General features: G+C 43.7%; 1 protein-coding gene across 1 annotated transcript in view; it reads right to left on the bottom strand.

Moving 5' to 3' along the window:
• The window catches only part of LOC126199284 (para-nitrobenzyl esterase-like), an 87,308-nt gene that overhangs the window by 17,575 nt on the left and 46,520 nt on the right, over positions 1-23,213 (bottom strand). Inside the window, exons 7-9 of the mRNA XM_049936099.1 lie at positions 15,257-15,438; positions 4,784-4,907; positions 1,937-2,069 (exon numbers count right to left, since the gene is read on the bottom strand). Coding sequence (XP_049792056.1) covers positions 1,937-2,069; positions 4,784-4,907; positions 15,257-15,438 — 439 coding nt within the window. The remainder of the gene's footprint in view (positions 1-1,936; positions 2,070-4,783; positions 4,908-15,256; positions 15,439-23,213) is intronic.

The raw sequence follows: 23,213 nt of genomic DNA, 5'->3' as shown, positions 1-23,213 counted from the left end.
CATCAATCCTGATGTTAGGTTTCTCGCTGTTCTCATTGCTACTACTTCTCACTACCTTCGTCTTTCTCCGATTTACTCTCAAACCATACTGTGTACTCATTAGACTGTTCATTCCGTTCAGCAGATCATTTAATTCTTCTTCACTTTCACTCAGGATAGCAATGTCATCAGCGAATCGTATCATTGATATCCTTTCACCTTGTATTTTAATTCCACTCCTGAACCGATCTAAAAACTGCGCCAGACACTTGTATAGGCGTTGCCAATCGCAGCGCCGTATTCTGCCTGTTTGAAAATCTCTTTATTTGCATAAGCATGCCTACACCAGTTTCTTTGGCTCTACACTGTAGTATGTTGCTCGTGGCACTCCCTCTTACAAGTTTACAAATAGTTCCTGTTTTATATACTACCGCCCTCTTGTCGACCTCTGTTCATTAGTCTGCATATCCTGACACTGTCCACTGAATATATGTATTCTTTACTGTCATTTCTTGTTAACAATATCAGCTTATTCCCGATAGTAAGCAGCTTTCACTAAATAATACTGGGCATCATTCCAATCTGAATTTGGATCGAACTTCCTTGACTCTTGTACGGAAAGCCGTGCAGTATTCTGCTGCATCCATTTTCAATAAGCTACCACAAGAATTTAAACATCCTAACAGTAATCAGCGCGTTCTCAAAACGAAACTGAAGAGTTTCCTCATGGCTCACTCCTTCTATTCTGTCGAGGAGTTCCTTGAAAAATTAAGTTGATTTCTTTGTTACGTTGGTGATTGCGTATACGCAAAGTTAAAGCTTGACGTCATTTTAGGAGTCATAGACATTTTATTTTACATGTTATTACTTTTCTGTTGTAAGTTCATGTACTTACACGTTCCACGACCATGGAGGTTTGCTCCTCAGTTTGGTCCTACGGAAATAGACGTGTAAATAAGAAATGAATGGAATCCGGCATCATCGTTCCTGATTGTAGGGCCATGAGGCGGGTGACAGTCAGGTTGGTATTCCATCGTCGTGCGAGTCGTCTCCAAATGTATTCGCTGCTCATCGGGGCACAGTTCGATGCAGGACTCGTCACTGAAGACAATTCTACTCCAGTGGATGCGGTTCCAGGCCGAAGACGTGTCTCGAGAAGCCCTAGACAGTGGTGGGATAACGACTGTCGCCCGCCATACAACCTGACAACCATAAGTGATGTTCTCGGGTGCCATTCCTTTTCATAGCAGGCCGCTTTGTTTGTCGTAGTTCGCCAGCTTTATAGCACTCCCAGTAATGGATTTCTGTCTGCTCAGACTAGTCCAATGCCCTCCAATAGGCCCATAAAAATTTTTAACCCAGTACCACGACAAGGACAACAAACACCAGAGTATAGACAATCTCTAAGGAGGTTGCCATCACCAGACCAGAGAGAGAGTTGGTTGTCGTCCTTAGCGCCCTTACAGCACAGCGGTACATCGACGGTGTTCTACGCCGTGTTTTGTTGTCCTTCATGGCAAGCCATCCCGGACTTGCATTTCTGCAAGATAATTCCCGACAGAGCAAGCCGAGAGTTTCTCCTTGCCAAACCCTTTCTTAGCCAGCATGTTCACCGTATCTCTTCCTACCTGACAGCGTTAGGAGAAATATGGCCAGGGCCCTCGAACCAGCTTGGGATTTTGACGATTAAGGCGCCAATTGGACAGAATTTGACATGATATCCCTCAGAAGAACATACAACAACTTTATCAATCGTTGCCAAGCCGAATAACTGCTTGTATAATGGCCAGAAGTGGACCAACGCGTTATTGACTTGCTGAATTTGTGAAACTCTTTCTCTTGAATTATTGATTAAATCATTCAATATCTCCGAAACTTTTTTTTACAGTGTACATGTAAATATTTCGATGTCCCACAATTTCATACAACGAAACTTCCCAGTAATTTTTCAACTTACCCATACTTGGCGAAGTTTGTCCAGAGGGTGGTCAGCAGATCCAGTATCTTGCCGTCATTTGAGTTTGGATCTTTGTTTGGTCCTCCCATCACTCGCATGAATAGGTATCCCGTTTCCTGAGCATGTGCCATACCTGTAAAACACAAATAAGTTACCGCAGAACAGATATATGAACAGCTATAAGGAAACGAATATTTGCTTTGAAGGCTCGGACAACTTTACTTTCCAGTCGTAACTCTTAAAGTTCCAGCACCATAAACAATTTTGATAGATATAATACCTAAATATTCTACCTCACTATTATTATTAATATTAACTTCACTGGGTCAACGGGGATCACACGAAGCTCAAAAATGGCTCTGATCACTATGGGACTTAACATCTGAGGTCATTAGTCCCCTAGAACTTAGAACTACTTAAACTAACCTAAGGACATCACACACATCCATGCCCGAGGCAGGATTCGAACCTGCAACCACACGAAGTCTTACTGAATTCGGCAATCAACTCTTATTTCATTCGCAATAAGGTACCTTTTTAATTGAAATCTCTGTGTTCACGGAGTACATCGTGTTCTCTTTGGTGTTCATCTCGGGTTATACTGTCAAAATCTTTGCGGGGGTGGTCTCTGTAGAAATTATTTTAAAATTTGACTCAAAACTTTAGGTCTTCTTCGGAACTTATAAATCATTTAATCTAAAATATCCGAGTAATTTTTATCAACCTGTATAAGCGCTCTTTTAATTAAGAACAATATTATCAGGGTTAATTTTATATAGGAGAATGGTGATCGATGATATCCGTAATAGCTAATAGCTTTGAAAAGGGTTTGATTAATTATCGGTACATAATCTCTCATCAGAATAATGCCCGCAGTAAAGTAGCGCTTCAGGGAAATCAAAGAGGATTTAACGTGGCAACTTTTGTTTCTAAATTCTACTACATAAACAATGCGCGGGTATTGTTAGTTCTTTCTTGTTTTCTGCGCTCTGAATGAAGTCTACGCAGCTCCGGCGTGCGATATAGTGGGGACTTACGTGTGATATGCTACGGAAGGGGTCAGGGCACTTTTGTTAAACTACAAGGAAATTGGTTAATTTATATTGAACATACATTTGCCGTAGGTCACGGACTGAGAATATCTGAGGAATCGTGTGCGCGAGAAAAAGTAGCGCTCAGTATTAAATGCTAGTACATGCAGAATAACTGATAATAGGATTTTTGTGGACTACACGAAGGGACGTTAAATTTAATATAAGAACGGTTTTGTGAAAATAAAAGGGTACGAAGTTTGAATGACTGTATCGAAGTACAATAATAAACCATAGTCCTTGCTATAATGTCTTTGAGCGACGAACTATAAAAATCACGGAAATTTTAGTTGCCATAATTTCTGAGAGTAATAGTAGGATCAACCCTCCTTTTCCCTCTATACAAAACGCAACCATTCATGGTCATGTAACTATTATTGAATGTTTTTAATAAAAAACTAAACTGTTTTCCATAATATCGTGTACATTGGCGAATAATAACTAACATCCAAAGACGTTACTAGCTATATTGTCTTCGGTAACGCAGCAACAAATGAAGGGATATCGACTGAGCCAAAAAGTTAACATTAATTATTATGAAAAGCCTAAATTTAGTAGCCTTTACAGTGAAGATGTTTGTGGCTGCTCCATCTGATGTACATATATAACTAAAATCCAGGCATATACAGTACATAATAACCTCATATCTTCCGTCGTCGGACAGCAGGTAGAGGAAGGACGGCTACACCTGTCACTCTCGCTTTTCAACCGTAAACTTTTTTATGTCTCGTATGTAGTGGACGTCATTCGAATTTTGTTCTAGAATTTCTCCGATAATTTTCCCTCGTTTTTCTCCATCCATCGATGTATCCTAATCGACTCTCAGGCATGAGGTTCCAGCTGCTTTGAAAACTATAGACTTCATAACGGTCTCCATAGAGACGCATGGTTTTGGGAGAATCAGTTTCTGTGTTACATCGTCCGTGGTGTTTATGCTTCTTCTCCTGTTAGTTTTCCATCGGGCATCCAAAGATCGTTCTGTTTACATTTTGATATCTTTTTATTATGCTAAACTGCTGAGGTATATCTTTAATATTGGCTATTACTTCACTTCCCACAAAGGAAATTAGCAAATCATTACCCTCAACTTCTTTTATACCGCCAATCAGAATCATAGTAGTTTCTACATCATTTTACCTAATGACAATTTCTGCGACGGATGATGGTCTACATTGACCCCTCCATAGTGCCCCCCCCCCCCGCCCACTCAGTGACTATTGCCTACTTTCAGAAAGTTAGCATACAGGGTTGCCACAAGTACGTAAATACAGAAAAAAAAACAGAAAAAGAACAGCTTGGAATCAACTCGATGCACCTCTAGGGCTGCTTAATCCTGTTTGTAGGTAAGTACGTAAGCTTCCAATGGAAATTCAAGCAAGATGAGTAAGATGGTAAACTGTATGAAAAAATAACCAAAATGTAATTTCTTGGGAAAATCTGTTACATGTAAGATGAGGACAACAGACATCAAGATGTAGACGAATCTCAAAGGTTTGCAATGTACTAAGTAGTCCAAAACTCTGAACCGAACTCAAATTTTTACAGGAACATTTAACATATGTTATTATTCTCAAAAATCAGAGTTAAACTTAAAATACTTCTGAGAACTATCACTTGTCTTTGTACTCGATTTGTAGCAGCTTAGAGTCACAGAGAAATTTCATAACCTTCGCAAATTTGTAGGTTAACTGCGCACTTTTACTCGAATACAACGTAAGCTGAAAGCAGTGAAGCATAATGTGAGAGAGAGGCTTACCATATTCCGTGGAGCCGTAGCCGTCATAGTCAAAATAGTAGTAGTACAGTGGGAATGAGCTCGTGTTCGCCACGACCCTGGCAAAAGCCTGGGTGTCTTGTATAAAGTACAAGTCGGAAATCATCTGCAAATGTATAAAAAAAGACACGTGATTTTTGGCTGTTGTACAAGGCCTTTCAGCAAGAAAAATATATCTCCAAAACTTATTCTGCTCTATCAATACCTGAAAAGTACTATTAAAATAACTGATAGGGAAATAGGGATTTAATAAAGAAAATAGCGGATATTTTTAGGTGCATACAGGGTTCAGGGGGAACTGGTCACCGTTCTCTACCACTATAAAGTAGGGGAGAGTATCCTAACTTGTCACACGTTTTAAATTTTTGTCTCTAACAATCCTTGTAACAGAAATTTAACATACCATCTTATTCCATTATGAAATGATGCTATTCACTTTTTGTGCTGCATTCTTTTCCTGAAATTATAAAAGTTACTCCATGAAATTAATGTTTTGATAAATGTGAAAACGTATTCCAGTATGGTCACGTACCTAGGAACAAATATTAGATTGAAATTTAAAAGCGTTGTTATCGAGAAAACCTTGTGGCTGCTATACTTAAGAGTCCATCTGTTACATTATTACTCTACTACTCACCAATAATCAGTAACTGAAATCAAATTAGGCAGATGCATATGTTTTGAAAAAGCTACTAGAAATTACCACAGATTTCTGTTTCCAAGGTAGATAAAATTTTTAAGACATTAAAGAAACTCAGTTCATTTGTAAAGTATCAGACGCCCCATGGCAAAAGACTTTCTTCTGTTTCATGGTACAAGATAGTTTACGACTGACGACGTGTGGATTAACTGTTTGCATGTTATGTAAAGAGTTCTAAAATACATAATATTTCTTTACTAAGATGGTATCTGTTCTTTCGGACATGTCCGAAAGAACAGTCCCGGTCGGGGCCCACATTTTCATCTCTCCCCGTTGACGTATGTCAACGCCTGTAAGCAGCTAAGGGTGTTCATTTCATTGTAATTACATAATATTTCACTCGCCATAGAATTCTGAAAGTTAAAAATTAACAATATGTTCCAATTTGCTTTAATGTTGGTTCGTGATGCAGACAATACTAGCGTTGTTGCAAATCCCATTAGAGAGAAAGAAAAGGAAGAGTTAATACATAATATTTTCAAAAGAATGACTAAATGGGTCTCTGAAAAAGACCTCTCTGTAAATTTTGAAGAAACACGCCACATTTAGCTCTGTACAGCAAATAGTCATACTACAGTTGATGTATCACATGAGCAGGAGTCAGTAACTACACTACAATGCTCTAATTTATGGGGTGTACATAGCGATGAAAACTTGGCCTGGAAGAAGCATATTACTGAGCTTCTCAAACACGTAAGTTCAGTTACTTTTGCTCTTCCGCATAATTGCTAAGCTTGGAAGCATATGTATCAACCCCCTTACATATTTTGCATATTTCCACACAGTGCCGTAGGGAATTCTTTTCTGCGTTAAACCATCACTTAGGAAGAAAGTATTAATTGCACCAAAGCTATCAGTGAGAACAGAGAACTGTCTTGCAGCACTGATAACACCTGTTCCCATCAGATTACCGAAGTTAAGCGCTGTCGGGCTCAGCTAGTACTTGGATGGGTGACCAGCAGGTCTGCCGAACGCTGTTGGCAAACGGGGTGCACTCAGTCCTTGTGAGGCACACTGAGGAGCAACTTGATTGAGAAGTAGCGTCTGCAGAGAGCTGTGTGCTGACCACATGCCCCTCCATACCCACATCCAGTGCCGCCTGTGGTCTGAGGATGACACGGCGGCCGGACGGTACCTTTGGGCCTTCCCAGGCCTGTTCGGAGAGAGAGAGACAGGGAGAGAGATCAATGAGAATAATATGCGGTGTTCACCCATGGACGTCATTTAGCTGTGCCGTCACAATGCATGTTTTTGCTGATGATGTTTGTGAGGAACAATGATGTACGTACCTACAACCCTAGAGAGGAAAAGCGTTGTGTACATAGTTCTGCGTAGTCAGCGCATACACAACTCTCCCACTCGAGCGCGCCCCGCTAAGAACAACAGCGCAGGCACAGCACTCGTCTGTCTCTGCACTACGAGATGGCGCTGCCTTAGAGACGGACCAAATTCTGCTTCCGCCGATCCATGTGCTAACATGTAACGCAGCCAATGAGATTGCTGCTAACGTAGAACCTTTTCTCCTCGCGGATCACACTCGCACAGTGATACCTGAATGCGCGAGGTATTATAACGAGTGTACTGACCTCCGATTAGTCAGTCTGCATTTGTCTGCACCTGTCTGCACCAGTCTGTACAAGTCTGCATTTGTCTGCAGCAGTCTGTACCAGTCGGCATTAGTCCGTACCAGTATATAGTCAAGTTTCAGTCTGCACCTAATAAGATTATCATATTCCTGTACATAGCCATGAAGATAAATGTATAGACACTTTCTTCAAGTATTGGAGATATGTGAGAATAAGATTCCGTACTTAGACCAAAGGAACTTCAGATTGTCAATTGTAAACAGCAGAATCAAGTTACGTAATGTCTATGCTTTTTATTATTTTAATAAATGTGTGTGAAAATTAATCAAGTTCTGTTTAAAGTTGGTCACTGTCAATCTGCTACTCGAAGGGTGCAAGTGGCATTTCTATCGCCTAACTTAACGGCAGAAGATAAACACGCCACGATAAGACCACGAGACATATTGCTGACACTCGCCTACTTCGTTAGGGCGACAAGTCAAATAATCTGATGGTGTGTGTCCTGAAGGTCTTACAGTAAGCACACCACAAAAAGTAACCTACGTTAACTACTGTTAAAGCTGTCAGTGGCTTAGAGAGGAGTTAAATTTGCAGCAATAAATACACTCCTGGAAATTGAAATAAGAACACCGTGAATTCATTGTCCCAGGAAGGGGAAACTTTATTGACACATTCCTGGGGTCAGATACATCACATGATCACACTGACAGAACCACAGGCACATAGACACAGGCAACAGAGCATGCACAATGTCGGCACTAGTACAGTGTATATCCACCTTTCGCAGCAATGCAGGCTGCTATTCTCCCATCGAGACGATCGTAGAGATGCTGGATGTAGTCCTGTGGAACGGCTTGCCATGCCATTTCCACCTGGCGCCTCAGTTGGACCAGCGTTCGTGCTGGACGTGCAGACCGCGTGAGACGACGCTTCATCCAGTCCCAAACATGCTCAATGGGGGACAGATCCGGAGATCTTGCTGGCCAGGGTAGTTGACTTACACCTTCTAGAGCACGTTGGGTGGCACGGGATACATGCGGACGTGCATTGTCCTGTTGGAACGACAAGTTCCCTTGCCGGTCTAGGAATGGTAGAACGATGGGTTCGATGACGGTTTGGATGTACCGTGCACTATTCAGCGTCCCCTCGACGATCACCAGTGGTGTACGGCCAGTGTAGGAGATCGCTCCCCACACCATGATGCCGGGTGTTGGCCCTGTGTGCCTCGGTCGTATGCAGTCCTGATTGTGGCGCTCACCTGCACGGCGCCAAACACGCATACGACCATCATTGGCACCAAGGCAGAAGCGACTCTCATCGCTGAAGACGACACGTCTCCATTCGTCCCTCCATTCACGCCTGTCGCGACACCACTGGAGGCGGGCTGCACGATGTTGGGGCGTGAGCGGAAGACAGCCTAACGGTGTGCGGGACCGTAGCCCAGCTTCATGGAGACGGTTGCGAATGGTCCTCGCCGATACCCCAGGAGCAACAGTGTCCCTAATTTGCTGGGAAGTGGCGGTGCGGTCCCCTACGGCACTGCGTAGGATCCTACGGTCTTGGCGTGCATCCGTGCGTCGCTGCGGTCCGGTCCCAGGTCGACGGGCACGTGCACCTTCCGCCGACCACTGGCGACAACATCGATGTACTGTGGAGACCTCACGCCCCACGTGTTGAGCATTCGGCGGTACGTCCACCCGGCCTCCCGCATGCCCACTATACGCCCTCGCTCAAAGTCCGTCAACTGCACATACGGTTCACGTCCACGCTGTCGCGGCATGCTACCAGTGTTAAAGACTGCGATAGAGCTCCGTATGCCACGGCAAACTGGCTGACACTGACGGCGGCGGTGCACAAATGCTGCGCAGCTAGCGCCATTCGACGGCCAACACCGCGCTTCCTGGTGTGTCCGCTGTGCCGTGCGTGTGATCATTGCTTGTACAGCCCTCTCGCAGTGTCCGGAGCAAGTATGGTGGGTCTTACACACCGGTGTCAATGTGTTCTTTTTTCCATTTCCAGGAGTGTATTTTTGATCACTTGCCCGATAACATAAAATGTCGGACGGTTGGCGAAGTAAGTTTTAAATCTAATCTGAAATCATTTCTCCTGGATAATACCTTCTATTACATTTATGAATTTCTACTCAAGAAGTGGTAGCCGGTATACATATCCTGTAAACTGACTCGTTTCACATAACTTCAATAAAACAATCGGTCGGATGTTCTATGGAACAAGTAACTAATTAATTAACTCACTAACAAACTACAGCATTTAAGTGTGTAGAACGTTAAATATTTACAAATGCACCACAAAATACAACTTTGTGACTAACAAGAACAAAAACTATAAAATTGGCGGAAAATGCTACCTGTCGCCACTCAGTGGACATCCAACTGAGGGAGTGGATTGCAAAATCCAGGCTTTGTCAACGATGAACAGCAGTGAGTATGGGTGCATGAACCAAGTGCCTGCAGTGGACGAGCATACACTGCAGCCTTCGGTGTACGGTCATTGAGGACACACTGGTGGTAGCACCTTGGTTCATCTGGGTGGTCAGTTTGCTCAACAGCTGCATATGTGTTCTACAGTCGTCTTTACCCGGGTCATCTACGCCCCGTGGCGCGCCCTGTTGCCTCGGCGCAAGTTTTGGTTAGGGCCATTTTGCCACAACAACACGCTGACAGTTTACGGGCTCAGCCGTTACGAGAATGATTCCATTCTTGGTCCGAAAGCCAGTGATCATATGTCCAATTGCTCAGTTTATGTATTACGATAATGTCTGCACTGTTTTCCACGTTCTCCTGAAACGCTTTATGCACCTTCCACTGTTAGTTGTGTCACCTTCTGTCTGTTAGTTCTTGTTGCACAGTGATGTCGAACACAGACGGTGATTTCATTACCGTGACCGGACTGTGGATTTACAGTGCTGTGAGTTCTTTGCTATTTTCATCATCCAAGACAGAAACAATCAAAACACCGGAGACATGCATAGACTAATTAGGGCTACATAGAAAGGAAATTGAACATGTAAACTCCTTCACTGACTTAGGAAGCAGCTTAATTCGAATTGCAAATGTAAGACTGGAAAAAATTATACTATGTGGAAAATAATTGTTTAGAAAAATGCCAGGATTATTGAGAAGTAGAGCAATAGGACTTGACGTTTGCGAAATGCCTTATTTGGCGTGATGTTATACATGACACAGAAACACCGAAGTTATCGAGAAAAAGGGGAAATGCTTGAATGGCTTTCAGATATGACAATTGAGATGGAGGGAGGAAAATGAATAGGATAGGCATAGTAAGGAATGATGAAGCACTTGGAAAGCTCCCCGGAAACAAATGTTGGCTTAGTGCAGCCAGAATTCCAAAATATTACAAACCTTTAAATCGTCTTTCTCTGCAGACAGGAAGACGGTCAGACGTCTCTTCATCTTTGATAGAGCCAAACAGCTCCCGAATTTGTTTAAACATTGAGGTCTTTTGAGCTGTCACCGTAAAGACCAGAATGTAGGCACTGTTAATGGTTTCTCCTCTTAACAGCACTCCTCAAGAAAGTACTGCTTCCTGTCAGCACTTCTTGAGAGTTTATAGTCAACTTAAATGATGCTGTAAAAATAGCTAGCATCTTTGGAATGCCTTTTACACGAGCCCAGGAGACATGGACAACAACCTTCAATATGCATTTTGTGGATTCTATAGAGCTCATTTTAGGTGTCGGTCAGGGACAACCAATCCATTTAGGTGTTATAAGGCTTCGCAGTGACATGCTATTTACCTACCCATGCTCGTTTCCCAACCTAACATTACGTAATCTCTTGAGTTAAAATAAAGCGGAACTTATATTCAAACGGAGCATAAAATGTGTTCTAAGAGTTTTTCAGTTTATTGATGCAACCCGCATCAAGATCCGACTTTTGGTTCAAGATTTATGTTAATTTTAAACGAATACAGAATCGTAATTCAGGGACGTGAGAGGCAGCCATTTTTTCCATTGCAGTGCAAGAAGGTGTGGCACACCCACCAGCAGAAGATGTGGTGGAAGTGGGGTCCCAGAAAGCGACGAAAGCGAAATGTTCTAGAAGCTTGGAGTAGGAATACTGTCTAAACTAGAAAGTAAGAAACAAAACAGAAAACAAAACACCCCATGGCAACAGCAGGATGGACTCGTCCCTGGCTCTGGAGGGTGGAGGGGAAAAACAGTTCTTGAATAAAAACACGTTTTGCAGTACACACAGAGATCGTAAAATTGTACAAGAAGTGCTATGAGTGTGTATAAATATGGCTTACGGGTGTGAAAAATAGCTTCATCCTGATTGTCAGGAAAAATGACATGTCTGATGTCACCACTTGCTAAAAAGTCAGAAATAGGGGTAATATCACATCTGCTCAATACAGATCATCATGTATTTGACGACAGAGGAAGTGTCAACTCAATCTCAGCAGCCCACAAAGCTTTATTGTTGGTTCATCTGATTTTTGCAAAGTATAACTTTCTAGAATGACTTACGAAGTTACTTTGATTGGTATCGAAATGTTATATTTTTAACTATGAAAATAACTACAGATTTAATTGTGGCTAGATCAGAGGGATAAAGTTTATGTCATGCTACTACGTCATGTCTCGCATTCGTAGTGGTAAGTAAGGCTATGTTTTTGTTTTAGTGTCTACACGTTCGGTGTTGTTGTAAATAGAAGTAGACTGCCTTCTGGTCGCGATTGTGTGTGGAAATGTAGCAGCAGGGCAGAAACGGGGTGCTCATCGAGGTGATGAACAGTGTCACAACTGTCTTGTCGTGTCTCATTGCAGCATATTTTCCTCCATATCCGACTGGTATGACTAGTTCGTCAAAAGTACATTGGACAGACAATTACTTTGAACTAGTGACTTACCTGAAGGCTAAATGAGTTCTGGGGTGACGCACCTTGTTTTAATTTGAAGTTGTTACTGATATGTACCAAATTATTTGGAGGACACAGAACGTCGACAGTATAATTTACTTTTACGAGAAGAATTGTCTACTTCTTTTCTGTGCAATCTATCTCTTCCCACATCAATCATTTAACTCAAAGAAGGTATATGTACTACCTCTTAGAGTGCAACGTCAGAACGAGTGCAGGCCAGGTGAGAGAGGTAAGATGTAACAGGTTCCAGAACCCCTGATGCGGACCGAGTAGTAGGAATCATGAGGTGAGTCTACTGTAGCGCTATATTCCTCCAGTTACAGTTGCAGGGATTTCTTTAACACAGAGACGTCTCGTGTTTTGTTCTTTTCGCCAGTCTTGTAAAAATCGGTGTATAAACATTAACGAACAGGTCCAGGTCTGAATTCCAAACAATTAGCCCATGGGGCTCGCGGAAGTACCGTTGGACGTTGGCTCTTGCGTCACTAACAGTTTGACCACCTCCCCATGGTGTGGCCTTCTAATGGATGACACTCAGAAGGAAATAAAAACAGAACCTTTCCCAATTACAAGCGTATCAGATAATTAATGCCTCGGATCCTTATTGAGCCGTGGGGGAGTCGCTGGCGCCAGTGATTCTCTTATCTTGTAGGGGCAGTAATCCCGTTCGCTCTGGCATGCGCATTTTCTCTTCGGTTTTCCTCTTCTGGTCGCTATTTAAGCGCGGAACTTCCGGCTATGGCTCTCTTGGTTTTTCGCTCCGAGGCCCTAGTGGCCGTGCTAGCCCGTTGCTTGGGCATATGATGTGTTGGCGACTCTTGGAGTGACCGTTACGAAGGAGGGTTGGTCAATCGCGGTGCTGTGTTATGATTTGAGGAGAGTGTCGGCGGCGAGATGGTGCTGATGGCCTCCAATGCACTAGCAAGTGTGTATATTGTACTACCTGATGGTGGATGCCTATCTATGCTATGTGGATTCTCGTCGTTTGGTGCTAATAAAGGTGGGCGTCATCTAGTCTTAATACAATGTGCTTGTAATGTTACATTATGTTATGACTTATTCTGTAGTCTTCGTTTGGAGGGGCCGTGACTTTTGGTGTCTTGTATTATGGGATTTTATGTTCTTGCGTCGGCAGGCTGTTAACTTCTCCAGACTTTATGCTTCTTATTGGGGTCTGCCTGTAAGAGTAAAGAAGAATTTTCCGTGCTATTTGTTTAACGTCTTTGGGGTTGTTTTGTGGAAGAGACCAAACAGCGAGGTCATCGGCTTCATCGAATTAGGGAAGGATGGGGAAGGAAGTCTACCGTCCCTTTCAGAGAAACCATCCCGGCATTTACCTGGAGCGATTTAGGGAAATCACGGAAACCTAAATCAGGATGGCCGGACGCGGAAGTGAACCGTCGTCCTCCCAAATGCGAGTCCATGGTGCTATCCACTGCGCCACCTCGCTCGGTGTTTGAGGTCTTGTATGTTTTAAATTTAAAGGGTGGAGGGGGGGGGCAGATAACTCTGAAGTAAGAGGGTTTGTATTGTGTCCTTTAGTTTGGTTGTCTGTAGTTTTTTTTTTTTTTTTTTTTTTTTTTTTTTTTAAATCTTACGGTGTACTACGAGCGGCGGGCCCAAACAGGGGGCGGCGCCTTGATTGAAATGTGTTCGGACGCCGTTAGCTCTGTCAACTACGTTTTGGTGACGCTCGGCGCTACTTGGCTGTAACCTATCAGAGTCGCTGCTCGCCTCAGTAGTTGAGTATTCTCTCCTGTAATTATTAGGAGATTCCTCTCGTTAATGTGTTCGGGATGCGTCAAGGTGTGTCCCCTGTTACTAGTAGTTTGGTCACTCTTGTTTTAGAATTATGTTAATACCTTCAGCTGCTAACGGGCGTTGATATATATCAACGGGGACAGGCGAAAATGTGTGCCCCGACCGGGACTCGAACCCGGGATCTCCTGTTTACATGGCAGACGCTCTATCCAGCTGAGCCACCGAGGGTACAGAGGATAGCGCGACTGCAGGGACTATCTCGCGCACGCCTCCCGCGAGACCCACCATTCTCACCTTGTATTTCCACACACGACATTCGTGGTGTCCCACCCCAACACACTCATTACTCGTGGAAGACATTCTTACCAAGTCTCCTAAGAGTTCGGGGAATTTGTGTGCATCTGCACAGAAGAAGAAGGTCATGGCCGGTGTTGACAGCACTATATACTTATATGGATATTGTGTCTGTTCTTTAGTTAAAAGGAAGGATCGTTACTTAACTTGTTTCATTCTGTATAATCTTATAAAGGCTCTATAAGGTTTTTAATTATATTTGTTATTGGTGGCTATTGGAAGCCAGGTTCGTAAAAGATATTGTACTGCTTTTATAGGGGATATATACAATAAAACTTTGTGAACTACAAGCCTGTGTTTGCGTTTTCTTGTGATTCACGTCCCACTTATCTCATCCGAATCGACAATAATATGTTACAGGATAAAATCAGAATTTCCTTAACGTAACCACTACCCTTGTCCTAGGTCGAGGTCTTACAGGATTCCTCTTGTACTCTGGATACAAACAGCAGTAAATTGTTTTGAATGTTACTGTACAGAAGCGCATCTATAGATACGATATTGCAGTGTCTGTGTTGTTACGAAGAACGGTGCAGTGTTCCTTAGAACATTCATGGGTGTCCGAAGGAACAGGCACCGTGGCAACTATAGCTGTTATATAATGCATGAAATGTATTTTTAGTTGCGAATACGCACAAGTATCAGCTCTATAAGCGAATGACGACAAAGAAAACTTGTGCTGGACGGGGAGTCGAACCGATATTTCACGCTGTACGCTAGCCGCAGCCTTAACCGCTTTGGCTATCCCTGCACGACTCACGTCCATGCATACATGTCCGAAGGAACATTGCATCGTTCTTCTTAACAACAGGGGCACTGGAATATCGTATTTAACTGCCGATACCAGGTAGCGACTTTCAATTTTAAATGTCCCCCGCTGTACGGATTTGCATAACGTGTGTGCCAGTACACTTTGTGATGCAGGAACGACGACGTGTGGAAATTTGGGTCTCGGTGTGAGTCGTGCACAGACAACGACAAGCTGACCACTCGCGTGCAATGGGAAATCCTGGTTCAAGTCCCAGTTCGGAATTAATTTTCACTGTCGTCATTCCCTTATACAGCCAATGGTTGTTGGTATTTACACCTGCGAATACATTTCACATACATCTGTAGATATTTAAGAGTCAATTAAATGTTGATACAGACATCATATACGGCCTGCGGCTGTTGCTGTGAGAATCCTTGGTCCCCAAAGTAGAAGTCCTCCAGCTGCTGCGCCGCCGCCTCCTGCTCTTCCCTCGTCGGCCTCGGCAGCAGAGACCCCACCAGGGACGTGAAGTTTTCGTTGAGATCTGCCGCCACAGACTCGCTCTGCATCACTCCAGACACTGTAAAAATCAGCACATCTGTTACGATGCAGTCTTCAGCAGGTGGATGTGCGACATATCATGGGTCAGCAGACTTATATTAAACGGAACAAATTCGACAGCTGTTGTAATACCAGCACTGTATGTCACTGACGTAAAAATAACTTTTTGCCATCTAAGAAAATACTGATATATTATTATTATTGCCTGTCCTGCAATGCTAGTGCACTAATTGTACATTGGCGAGGAAATTCCAGATGAAAAGAATGCGCATGTTTTATTGTGGGGGTGAAATTATGTATTTGACTGACGCATTTTGGCATTGACCACCATCAGTTCAGCAACTCAGCTATAGCGTGCAGCTTCCGTACCACTATTTCCGCATGACAACGATTTGGGGGTGGACCAGTCGTCAGGAGTCTTCTGCGGTTTGACCAATTACCATGTGATAATAGCTGAAGCTCGGTCACCAGACTCTGTTCCAGACATTTCCGCGTGACACAAACGTGGCCTCTTCCACAACGCATGCCCGGAGCAGCTCCTTTTACTGCCGAACAGCTGGACAGTAATATGATGTCCAGTCAGTCCTGGCCATCTGCGTGTGGATGACGCTGCTGTCTCCACAGTCGCCGGACCTCGAATCTACGTCCCCGCCTGAGTATCTGGGTGATCAGGTAGCTCAGCACTCTGATGCCTTGTCAGTAATGCGATATGGGGGATCCAGTCGTCCACACCTCTCCCGAGATGTAACACCGTCGGCCTGTGCCAGTGAGGGTGAGATGCAGCCTGATACACACAGTGACCGCCGTCTTCGCCGGGTCCCACACTATGGGCCGGGGGTCACGACTAGCGGAGGCGTTGCACTAGCCATGGCGCACGGTCTGCTATCACCTGTACCAGGGCCAGCCATTTGGTGCCAAACTTCACACAGTAATGGGGGTGGGGGCCGCGTGTGGACGCGTGCGAGCCGAGTCTCGGCCTGTCTCGGCCTTGCTCGTAACTTCTCTGGAAATACACTCCTGGAAATTGAAATAAGAACACCGTGAATTCATTGTCCCAGGAGGAGGAAACTTTATTGACACATTCCTGGGGTCAGATACATCACATGATCACACTGACAGAACTACAGACACATAGACACAGGCAACAGAGCATGCACAATGTCGGCACTAGTACAGTGTATATCCACCTTTCGCAGCAATGCAGGCTGCTATTCTATCATGGAGACGATCGTAGAGATGCTGGATGTAGTCCTGTGGAATGGCTTGCCATGCCATTTCCACCTGGCGCCTCAGTTGGACCAGCGTTCGTGCTGGACGTGCAGACCGCGTGAGACGACGCTTCATCCAGTCCCAAACACGCTCAATGGGGGACAGATCCGGAGATCTTGCTGGCCAGGGTAGTTGACTTACACCTTCTAGAGCACGTTGGGTGGCACGGGATACATGCGGACGTGCATTGTCCTGTTGGAACAGCAAGTTCCCTTGCCCGTCTAGGAATGGTAGAATGATGGGTTCGATGACGGTTTGGATGTACCGTACACTATTCAGTGTCCCCTCGACGATCACCAGTGGTGTACGGCCAGGGTAGGAGATCGCTCCCCACACCATGATGCCGGGTGTTGGCCCTGTGTGCCTCGGTCGTATGCAGTCCTGATTGTGGCGCTCACCTGCACGGCGCCAAACACGCATACGACCATCATTGGCACCAAGGCAGAGCGACTCTCATCGCTGAAGACGACACGTCTCCATTCGTCCCTCCATTCACGCCTGTCGCGACACCACTGGAGGCGGGCTGCACGATGTTGGGGCGTGAGCGGAAGACGGCCTAACGGTGTGCGGGACCGTAGCCCAGCTTCATGGAGACGGTTGCGAATGGTCCTCGCCGATACCCCAGGAGCAACAGTGTCCCTAATTTGCTGGGAAGTGGCGGTGCGGTCCCCTACGGCACTGCGTAGGATCCTACGGTCTTGGCGTGCATCCGTGCGTCGCTGCGGTCCGGTCCCAGGTCGACGGGCACGTGCACCTTCCACCGAGCACTGGCGACAACATCGATGTACTGTGGAGACCTCACGCCCCACGTGTTGAGCAATTCGGCGGTACGTCCACCCGGCCTCCCGCATGCCCACTATACGCCCTCGCTCAAAGTCCGTCAACTGCACATACGGTTCACGTCCACGCTGTCGCGGCATGCTACCAGTGTTAAAGACTGCGATGGAGCTCCGTATGCCACGGCAAACTGGCTGACACTGACGGCGGCGGTGCACAAATGCTGCGCAGCTAGCGCCATTCGACGGCCAACACCGCGGTTCCTGGTGTGTCCGCTGTGCCGTGCGTGTGATCATTGCTTGTACAGCCCTCTCGCAGTGTCCGGAGCAAGTATGGTGGGTCTGACACACCGGTGTCAATGTGTTCTTTTTTCCATTTACAGGAGTGTACTTAGCACAGCGAGACATTTAATCTAGTACTGCAACGTAGCACGTTTTCGGCACAACTCTCTTCCGTTTGAGAGAATTGTGGTATCAGCGTATCAGCGCTGTTTTCCAATCGCTATTTGTTCATGGTGTGAAGGACGTCCCTGGGTACAGTGGATGTTTGCACAATCTTGCGACGTGTCGCCATAAGCCTTTACAAATGAATGGGTATGCCAGAAGACAGGAACGAGAATTCTTAATACATATTATACAGTCACATAAGCGATGGGTACTGCACACTTGCTATGAAGTGACATTACAATACCACGCAGGAAGAATTTAAAGGCTCAGATGACAGTGAAAGAACAAAAATTACAACGACTGGCAGACAGAATTCATTGTTGAGTGGATCTGGAAGAACTTTGTGCTACATGTGCAGCCAAGCAGCACATGAAGAAATTGGTGGTACGAACAGTAAATTTTTATGAAGTCGCTTGCATTATGCAACTGTGAGTTGGAACTGATCGAAGAATATGGAGACTTAATGTACGATTGTAAATCAGGTTGGCCAAGTCAAATAACATGTCAGGAACAGCTATTTGATTTAAAATTCCTTATTGTGGAATTTATGTAGCAAACATGAATGCTGGAATGACAATTAGAACATCCAGAATGGATTGTAGACTTTGCAACCTGAGTGGACTTCACTGCATACAGCAGACACTGCAGGGTCTAATGGTACTTGAATTACGTAACCATTACGGCACCTCACCTAAACCTCTCGATACCAGTAATATTCTACTGTTTTCCCGTAAAGTAGTTAACATATTTCTGAGACAACATTCAGATTTGATTTCATTAATGTAGGGGTACTTTGACACATCGATACGTTTATATTTCAATGATATTATTCTTATGTGAATTCTCTCTTTTGTCACTATGATCTCTGTCGTACTTGTAACTCTGATTTTTGGGCGCGTAAGCGGTTATTTGAGAGAGTCAAGTCTTGTTCGTCATGTTGAAAAGACGCAAACTGTAGTCAGTATATAAAATGTGAACTTTAACAGTGAGGAAGATGTTTTCAAGTATGTTTTGTATTGTGAAGTGATGTTTTGGAATGACTTACATGATATTGCAACAAAAGTAATAAAAAAGAAGAGTAACTTAAATTCGGAGTGCTGGTTACTTTTTACGTCACCATTGCGCTAACTTGCAAAAGTTCAATCTCCAAGAATGGTTTATCTATATAACTTTTGAATATCGCAGAATAACACCTAGGCCTCTTTGCATCCGTGCTTGGAATCATCACTACCTAGATTTACGACGATTGAGCCATGAGTTTACAACGAGACCAGCGTGGGAAACACGAAAAGATGAGTGCCTAGTTTATCCATTATTTCATGAAATGACATTATTAACTTCGCTCTAATGACACCTGCCACATAATATAACTTTGTTGTTGCCCGAAAATGCAGTATTTAGTAGCGTGAGCAACACCACAATCATAATTAATTTTTGACCTTTGTTGTGGTAGGGTTGTTAGAACGGTGAAAACCAGCATGTTTCCGGTTTGGTGGGCATGCATTTAAAAAGAAAATCGGGTTGTAGAAGGGACACATTCTGACAAACACAGTCCATTTCCTTATGGTCACTGCTGTAAAAGAAATGTGTGGTTTGAAGACTTCACTGTGACCTTAAATGAACTCCGAGGAAATTCTCCTAAACGTTTAGACGGCACTGTCAATCTTCATCTCTTTTCCAGCTGTATGCGAGACCATTCGCCATTTTTGTTGAAAGCACACTTGGGCACGTGGAGATGTAACTGGTTGACTTGCAAAGTAATTCCCATTTTAATGACAAATTCTTTTACGTTAAAACTGCCTAAAGCTGCCTAGGATGTATACATTGCGTTTCTCAGGTAGAGTTTCTACGTCAACAAAATGAGGTTTGCAAAAGTGTGAAAATATTTCGAACGACATATTTATGTGAAATACCTTTTTTCAAATATGCTACGAAATGATACGAAATAAGTCACAATCTCGTGGCAACTTGACTTTGAAAATCTGTGAAATTATCTGCACTTGTTCGTATGGTGATATTTGCACCAGGTGAAAATAATATTATATCTTCATCATACAAACAATAGAGAAAATATGTTTTCTTTGTGAACTATGTTGTTCAGAAACGTGAAACATACAATCACTTCTTAAGCAACACCACTGCACTGCCATTTAAACGAGGCACATTCGCAGTTTCTCCCTCGTGCCCTTCCTCATGCTCTGACAGCGTGACGTGGCAGTGGGAGGAATTGTGCAGCGACAGCCACTCGTGCTCAGGCACCGCCATTATCTACAGAGCTAGACCGGAGGTCAGCTTTCTTAGAGACGTCGTGACAGTGTATTTGCCACGTTAGCCATCAACACTAGCAGCATCAAAGTCTAAAGAATGTAAACAAACAGCAATAACGTGTCTTGTATCCACAAGCAACTTTATTTGAGTAACTGTACCCATCTACAGTACAGAGTCACCGCTCACAACTAGCCATCCTAAAAACTCTTTTACAGTAGTATCAGCGCATTGCAGAATAGCATAATGTGTAATGCTCGAAGAAGCCTGACAATGAAAATTCAAGATTGCTTTACAGGACCATCACCATGCGAGGTCATCGCTTCGACACCTCCAGGCGATGTACAGATTATTTAGACTAGTATCAGTGAATGAATCAATCATTTCACTGCAGTGTGCCGCTATACTGTAAAATTCAGTGTTTGTGCGTCATGAGAATACCATTCACCTCAGTCATATAATTGTATTAATGGCCCGTTCCTGATCCTAAAAGTTTCTGAGTATCCATGAATGTGAAGATTATTATTTGGGCTTTTGCAAACATTACCAATTAAAACGATAAAAGAGATTAGCCAAATTATTAAATTAGTTTTAAACATACAGCAGCTCATAAATTGCTCATCATGATCTAAAAACAAAATTGATACAGAAAAAATTTGGTTTAAATTTTCGTATTTGTCTGAAATTACTTTTAGTTACATTAGTCTACAAAGATCAAAATATGCAGTATGCAGTTTTATGTATGAAAAGTGCTACTGAAAGTCTTGCTGAATAATATTACAGTCGTATGGTCGCCATATTCTACCAATTTTTCGATAGGCTATTGATTAATTTTCCTTAGACGGAGGCATTCATTAAAAACACACACAGTTTCAAACATACACCAAATCCACAATTTTAAAGATATGAAGTACTAGAGACAACTGTTCAGCAACGAAAATCACTATCACTAGTGGCAAATTGGATTATACGACCAGAACAAATCGCACTTTCTTTGCACCTGTCTGAAGAACACCAAGTGATTTACCTGACAGACAGTTACCAAAGGTGTCAATTGTCCCTTGTCTGCTATGGCTGTCTTTATCGATTCACAGAACGCCTATGACAAGGCTAGGCAGCAAAACTTGGTCTAAAGACTGGTTACAGATACAACCACCCTGTATGTCATCACTGTCTTTCTCCGAGACAGGACTTTCATGGTCACCCACCATAGCCAAAGCTACAGCACAAAACGCATTTCCACTGGAACACCGCAGGGGTCAGTTCTGTGACCATATTAAACATCTGTGTAAATAAGATAATTATAATTTTTTATTACATCTCAGTTACACACTTTTAAACAGATCACATGTTTCTATGTCTTTGGGACATCCTCAAATCTAATTAGTTGCTGAAGGTGGTCCAGAGTGATCTAAACTTGTAATCTAATGAAAAATATGCAACTGAGACAGAACAAAAATGAGAATTATCTTAATTATCAATACAATTGCTGAATCTCTCAAGACAATTATGTCGGCTATAGTGAATCTACGTAAGTGGCTTGTTCCTGGATTCGCAGTAAAAGTTAACCAAACACGCCGAGGCTACAGCCTTGTTTCCGACAGCCCGCTATACTGAGTAGTTAATTAACAGTCTCCAGCACCAAGTCGATAGACTGGTCATGTGATGCAGAAGAAACAAAATTGTGCTGAATGCCGACAAAACACAGCATATTTTACGAAGAAATCAATTCTTCGCAATAACATCACCATCAACGGTGTCAGACTCCGGTGTCAGACTCACTAAATACTTTGGAGTCACCTTAGACCGGTGAAGGTTTTATACCCCGTCTTCATCTGTGGAGACAATAGAGACACTAAGCTGCGTCTTTATTGCTCAGTAGTACGATCATTACTCACCTAGAGTAGCATTATGTGGACCATGATTAGTATGGTATCGTCCAAAGTTCGCATCAGTACCACAGAAGATAACTAACTCTCGCTGCGTACTGCAGCGGCGAATGGGAGGCGCTGGCGGAGCTACACTCTCTCTCACCTTCGGAGTGCCACCACATCGACACACCAATAGACAACCGAGTAGAGGAACGCTCACGCTTGGTTCGTGATCATACATTAAGAAAACAGTACCTTCACAGGTAGGGCACAAGTGTATTTAATGTCTTATGCTGAACTGTTAACATCATGTCTGAAAGTGAAAAGTCTTGTAGACTTGTCTCTATCCAGTGACACTTTAATATTCAAAAACAGTTGCAAACACTCAAAAAATCACCGTGGAATTTAAGTAAATCTTCATATTACCTTGTAGTAAAGTGAACTAATATTTTACATTATCTAATTTCCACTTGTTCTCCTCTCGGACCAAGTAAAGAACCGACAATTGTATTGCCTAGCGTATTTTCGTCAGGTACAATAGTTAGTGTCCCACGGATGAAGAGGTTCAAAGAATCCAAAATAAGGCCCTTCGTCGGAGTCTACTGCCGTCGCCGCTAACACGCATTGCGGCTCTTCACGAAGAACCCGGCGTAACCTTCGTAAAGACTTCATGGAAGACGAAGCGAGACGCATTCACCTGAAGGTTGACCACCTCGGAAAGACAACTGTCCACACTTTAGGCACGACACATCCTCAAAATTGGTATCCTTACCTGGTACTGCTCTCATTGTCGAAAGATTCGCATATGGACAATGAGTAAGTCCACCGCACGCCACAGTCTTAGTAGGAGAAACTGGGTAGCCTCCTCTGCAGGAAAGCAAACAACGGAGGGCGGTAAGGTACTCTAAGCCCTAAACGCCGTGCCTTCAGTGTGAATAAATAACTAAAGTTAATCTCACGCTCAGTCAATTCAGCTGGACCAGCTCTGCACACACACACACACACACACACACACACACACACACATCAACCATACTGCTACTGCTCCTGGTGCTTCGAACTGCATACGACGGCGTTTCCATGAAAGCCCATGGTCCTCTATGAACGAAGTAGTTTTCAACGTCACCTAGTAACTTCATTTTGTAACTGCTGGCCTACAAGCTGCC

Source organism: Schistocerca nitens, chromosome 8 (assembly GCF_023898315.1).
Source record: "Schistocerca nitens isolate TAMUIC-IGC-003100 chromosome 8, iqSchNite1.1, whole genome shotgun sequence".
Classification (NCBI taxonomy): Eukaryota; Metazoa; Arthropoda; class Insecta; order Orthoptera; family Acrididae; genus Schistocerca; species Schistocerca nitens.
This window is presented reverse-complemented; position numbering and strand designations above follow the sequence as displayed.